This window comes from Corvus kubaryi, unplaced genomic scaffold (assembly GCF_017639235.1).
Source record: "Corvus kubaryi isolate FWS band 111438036 unplaced genomic scaffold, C.kubaryi_AGA036_p1.0 78, whole genome shotgun sequence".
Lineage (NCBI taxonomy): Eukaryota > Metazoa > Chordata > Aves > Passeriformes > Corvidae > Corvus > Corvus kubaryi.
Window position 1 is genome coordinate 204,704 of NW_024582065.1, and position 6,028 is coordinate 210,731.

The window sequence follows — 6,028 nt, forward strand, 5'->3', positions numbered from 1 at the left end:
AACCAGATAGGGGAAATGTGGAGAAGCAAACCTTCAGGAGATGGCATCTGTCCCACATTTCTGCTCCTGACCCTGCCAGCCTCCTGCACCCCTAAAGCACCAGGCAGCACTGGGCAGCAGCAACAGGGGGCAGTTTTTGGTGGATGCCACCCAGGGGACCCCGCCCCACAGGGCTGGCATCTAGCCCAGCCCAGCCCTTTGCAGGGTCCCAAGGTGCCCTGTGAGCAGCTGCCTGCAGTGCCCCTATTCCAGGCAGCCCTAGAGAGCAAAGCCCCAGCTACCAGCCATCAAGCTGAAAACAGGGCTTTGCAGAAATTTCCTTACAGGCTTGGTTGGCGATTTCATTCTGCTCAGGGGAAGGGCCCTTGAGAGAATGGGACTGGAGGCAAACCAACTGAGAGGCTGTGGTGGGGAAAAGTGAAGGGTCATCCCCTAGACACCCCTGACCCCACCAGCTCAGCTCTCAGTGCCCAGTGGACCTGCATGACTGGGTTGTTATCACCCCACCAGAGACTGCGTCATCTGGACCACACATATGGGAACATACATCCGTCCCATATCGACATCATACTACAATGAGGACAGCCCCAGCTTTCCAGACCTCTTCACTGCCCACCCTGCTACATTCTCTCCTTAGTCCTTTTCTCTGAGCCTGGCAGCTGCTGGAGCAACCTACGAGAAAGTTCACACTGCTTCCAACCTTCCCAGAGGCAGCTACAGCAAACCAGCAGCTCAAACTGGGTGGAAGATGACCCCCTCCCTTCACTTTTGACCCACTCTGATTTGGGGGGCAACAGCCCTGACAAGTTGGTACCACTCCAGGGCCAAGATGCCACCAGTTGTGGAGGGAGGCCAAGCTGCAGGCAGCCAAGAGCTGGGCATTGCTGGAATGATGGGGACATGTCCACCTTCTTAGGGTGCCTTGTTCCAGCCCTGCTGTGCCCCTGCATGCAGCCAAACCTCAACTGCTGGGATGCAGGAGCAGGGATGCAAAGGGAGGCAAGGAAAGGGTTAACTCATTCTTGCCTCTAAGAACTCTGAGATTTATTTCACTGCCAGAGGGAATGTGATTAAGAACAAAAAATTAAAAAATCATCATTAACTACAGCAGGCTGGAAGGCATGGGGGGCTAGCAGCATGGACAGGGTGGTGTAGGCCCCCTGGGCTGGGCCCTCCAGGGAAAGGTCTCTGGGCAGCCGGGCTGGGGTAGGGGGACAGTGACTGGAGAGCAGGGAGGGCCTGGGGGACTGGGGGTAATGCTGGGCACAAAGCGCTGGGGAGGAACCCCCCAACCCAAACAAGCCTCATCAGGTGAAGACCTCTTGTGCCACGGGGTGAGGGGTGGTGGGGGGCTCACCTTCTCCCCTGCCCCAGCCCTCTGCTCACCCTGGCTGCCCAGGAGGGTGGGCAGAGCCACCAGGGCCATTGGCCCTGGGCACAGCACCCCAGCCCTGCTCTACGTGACAGGGCGGAAGGAGACACCTGGGAAACTAGATCACTACAAAAAATTTTGCTTTTTAAAAACTACAACCAAAAACCTTTAAAAGAAATAATAAAACCCCCCCCCTCCCCCCACCCTTCCCAAAATCTAAAAAATACTTTTTTCTGGGTCTTGCAGGAGAGCGGCTGGGCTGGGGCCAGACACAGGCTCAAGAGCCCTGGGCACATGTGGATTCAGAGGGTGCAGTGGGGCAGGAGCTGCCCCCAGGTGAGGTCAGAGGGGGGGACCAGCGCTGCTGGGACCAGTAAGCTCACATGACTGGGAAGGACTGGGAGCATCTGCAGAGAGCAGGCACCATCCCTGCGCCAGGCTCTCAGCCTCTCACACCCCAAAAGCCCCACACATCAGCCCAGCAAGCAGAAGCAGGGCTGTGCCTGTGTCAGCCCAGGGCAAGGGGGGCTTCCCCAGAGCACCAGCCCACCTGCAGTAATCCCACAGCCCCTGGTTCAGTGGCCACTGTTACTCATGGAGAGCCCAGGCTGCAGCGCTTGTGGGAACATCTCGGCTTTGTGGAAGGTCGGCATGTAGACAGGAGGGGAGGGTGCCAGGCTGTAGCCCTGGGACGTCACTGGGATGGGCAAGGCGGAGGGCACCAGGGGCTGGTTCATGTCATACATCATCCCCTCTGCCTCATTGCCATAGGGCAGCAGCAGCCGTTTGCCTTTCTGACGCCGGTTGCAGAACCAGACCCGGACCACCTGTGGGAAGGGAGACAGAGAAGGGTGAGGGCATGACCCAGGCACACCATTTGGGTGACAAAGAGACCCTTCTGCTGGTGGCATCTCCACAGCACCCCAACCTGCTGGTCCAGCCCCCTCCCTGCCACAATTCCTTGCTAGGCTGGGCTCCAACAAACTTTAGCCATGACCACTTTCTCACTGCTTCCAGAGTTGAGAGATGACAGAAATGGCAAATGTTAAATAGGAAAGAAGATAACAAATCAAAAGAAAGGTTCCCCTCCAAAGGCTGGTGCCATAGCCAGATGAAGCTAATACACAAACTTGTGTATTGTTAGTAGGTTGTGTTTTGTCTCTCTTCTGGTGCGTTTCCACTTCAGAAGAAAAACATTGTAACTTTTCTATGTGGGTTCTTGGGGGCAAAAATCAGTTTCCTCAGGGAGGAATTAGTATCAGAGGATTACTTTTATATATTTATGTGCATATACACAAACACAGATGCCTGTTGTTGGGTCTGGGAACTATTTTTTTCTCTCTTAAATTTAAATATTTAATCTGTGAACAAAAGTCTTCTCTGGAACCAGGTGGGTATTTCTTTTTCATATTGATGAGCCATATATATCCTAACTGTCTGGCAGATCTAAAGGGCAGTTATTTACACCTCTCCATGTGTATTTCATTTTTGCTCTGAGCCAAAGTATGAAAGTGGCAGGGGCATAGGAGCTGGTACCATTTGGGCACCCATCCTCCCCCCCTGCAACCTACATCTTTATCCAGGTTGAGGTCCTCGGCGATCTGGGAGATCTCCTGGGGACTGGGTTTCACGCACTTGCGGAAAAAGCTCTCCAGCGTCCCTTTCACGTTGGTCTCGATGCTGGTCCTGCGTTTTCTCTTCCGGGCTTGGGCCAGTACTTGCTCTGCATTGCACATCTGGGAATGAGAGAGGGAATATGTTGGGTTACCAGGTGGAAGAGTCTCCACCAGGCTTGGGACACACGTGTAGCTGGCTGCAGAGCTCAGAGGACAGACTGTGTCCCTGTGACTCTCCACTGAGCATCACTCCACTGTGACTGGGGTCATTCCCAGTGCCCCAGCACTACCAGCAGTGAGGCTGGACACATATTTCTGCGTCCCCGCCCCTCCCCCCCCCCCCCCCCCTCCCGATTCCCCAGGGAGCAGCAAGTTGCACATTCAGTCTATGAGATTCCAGCAGGACCCGGCTCCTCCTAAACAGGAACTGCCACAATGACAAGGTGTCTGCAGGGGGATTGGGCTCCCTCCTCCAGCCTGGCAGAAGGTGATACCCAGTGGTTCGCCCTCAAGCCAGACTCAAGCCATGCAGCGAGATGCTGCTGTGGCACAAGATGCCTTCTGTTCCCCTCTTCTCTCCCCGAAAAGACGTGGGAAAGGGAGGAGAATCTGTGGCTTGAGGGCTTGCAGGTACCCCAGCTCCCAGCCCCCCTCAGCCTTGCACCTCTTGCATGTTGTCCGTGTTCTCCGCCTCGTTGAGCCAGCGCTGCAGCAGCGGTTTGAGCTTGCACATGTTCTTGAAGCTGAGCTGGAGCGCTTCGAAGCGGCAGATGGTCGTCTGGCTGAACATCTTCCCTGCGCGGGCAAGGCGGGCAGGGCATTACACACTGCGCAGCTTCCCTTGCCAGCAGCTCCCCAGGATCGGCCGGCCCCAAGCTTTCCCTGTTCCTGGGAGACCAGGAAAGGGATTCTCCCCACTCCTTCAGTAGGGATTTAAAGCCCTGAAACGCGTCTCAATAAGCAACTGTAGCTTTTTTAAACCAGTTCCCCGTGAGCTCGAACCTTCGAGTGCCCCTCCGGGAGCCCCGGGGCTGGTGCTTGATGGCTCCTTTGCGGATCGTTAAGGAGCAGAAATCGTTAGCCCAGGTGATTCCAAATCCCTCCCGGGCCTCTCCCTTCCCACCAGCTGTGGGTTAACGCAAGGGCCCTCCCCCGACCCCTCACCGTAGAGCGTGCCCAGCGCCAGCCCCACGTCAGCCTGGGTGAAGCCCAGCATGATGCGCTTGTGCTTGAGGTCCTTGGCGAACTGCTCCAGCTCTCCCGAGGTTGGCGCATCCTGGCAGGGGCAGAAAGACACTGAGAGGGGACAACTCGCGCCCAAGGTCCAGGGTCGATCGGGGTCCCCGAAAGACAGCGGCAGAAGAGGGCTCGGCTGAGCCCTCGGCAGCACTGACACCGACCAGGCCCACGCAGCACCCCCGCGACCACGCACACTGCTCAGCTCAACCCAGTCCGGCGCGGCAGCGTCCAAGGGCAGCACAAGGGCACCAAGAGCTCCCGCTCTGCCTCAACACGCCCTGGAAATGTTCCCTTTGTCCTCTGGCTCGCACCCTCCTGGCCTGGCCAGAGGGACCAGCGATGAGGTCATTGGCTGAACCCCAGATTCGCCCCATTCTCACTCATCCCACGACAGGTCTGCACGGGGACGGTTCAGTTCTCCTGCGGCGTGGGCCGCTTCCCCTGGCTCTCGGGCTGAGGCAGCCCCTCACCACCTCTCCTGCCTGCGTCCAGAGCAGGGAAAAGGCTCCGGTAAAGAGAGGGACAAAAGTGCCCGTGAGCCGCGTGGGATTTAAGCACCTCATTGCCACCAGCAAGCTCTTCCCTTCTGGCAAGCGGCTACCCAGGCACTTCCCACCTTCCTGCCGTGCACCCTTCAGCCTCTGCGGGGGTATTTTGAAGCCTTTTACCCAATTTCCACGTTTTCAGCGGAGTTTCGGGTTTTCCAGGCGTTCTTCCTGTCACCGAGCCACGGCTTTTAATTCCTGGCGTAAATCGGCACCGATAAACTGGGAGCATCCCTCCCACGGGGGTGGGATGTCGTCTCACATCGCCGTCCTGCATCACCTTCCCGCAGCTGGGAAACGCCATTCGTGACCGCTCCCCCCCCAGCGCGGCCAGTTGAGGCCCGAGGACACACACGCACCCATCGTGGTGTGGGACCTCCCGCAGCTCCGACCCGGCGGCGGCAGAGCAAATCCTCCCAACCCCTTCAAGGACCAGCATCGGCAGCCGCTGGTGTCCCCGGGGCGGACTCGTGTTATGTCAATATTAAAAAATATTAAAAACTAACGCAAACCACAAATCCAGTCGTGCCGGGGACCAGCACTGCTGCCCCCGTCTTCCTCCCGCCCTCATCTGCGGGCTGTCTCTGCCCCAGCAAACTTCAGTGCCCGTGGACCTCCGGGAGGGGCGGCCGGGGACGCAGCCGACCGAAGGGGACTGAGGGGGCTGGCCAGGACCCCTCGGTGACGGCACTGCGTTGCCCCGAGTACCCCGCCGTAGCCGGCCTTCGGCATCGCTACCCGGGACTGTCCCGCCGCATCACGTACGGGAAGCTGCTCTCCTGAGTTCCCAAAACCCCCTTTCTTACCCCAAAGCAGTCTCCCAAAGGCTCTCCACCCTGCGGAGACTCTGACACATGGGGGACGAGCCCCAGCGCCGGGTCAGGGCTTCTCCCGGGGGCACCTGACGGCGGGGCCGGACAGGTGGCACCGGCGGGGTCTCGGCGATCCGCGAGAGCAGCCGGGCAGCTCCTGCCGACGGGGCGGCGAACCGGGGCTCCGGACGGGGAGGAAAGCCCCAGGGACATACCGTGTGCGGACGGCGGGAGCGGGGCAGGACAGCCCGCCCCATCCCCGTCCCGTCGGGTCTCACCTCCTCACCGCTGTCGCTGGAGTGTCCGCCCTCGCTGGCAGCGCCGCTGGAGCTGCCGCTGCTGCCCAGCCCCGAGGGGCCGCCGGAGCCCGGCTGCAGCGCGGCGGGGCAGAGCTGGGGGCCAGGGAAGGCAGGGGCGGCCGGGCCAGGGAACGGTGGCCCGGGC

The 6,028-nt window shown here is 59.2% G+C and overlaps 1 protein-coding gene across 1 annotated transcript; it reads right to left on the reverse strand.

Annotated features, from left to right (window-relative positions):
- Window positions 1-1,027: 1,027 nt before the first annotated feature.
- Window positions 1,028-4,485, reverse strand: LOC121676332 (POU domain, class 5, transcription factor 3). The gene is made up of 4 exons (XM_042052685.1): window positions 4,153-4,485; window positions 3,653-3,783; window positions 2,944-3,108; window positions 1,028-2,199 (listed from the first exon to the last, which is right to left on the reverse strand). Exons 1-4 carry the CDS (start codon window positions 4,202-4,204, stop codon window positions 1,948-1,950), a joined length of 600 nt encoding a protein of 199 aa, XP_041908619.1. The 5' UTR covers window positions 4,205-4,485; the 3' UTR covers window positions 1,028-1,947.
- Between the last annotated feature and the right edge of the window lie 1,543 nt (window positions 4,486-6,028).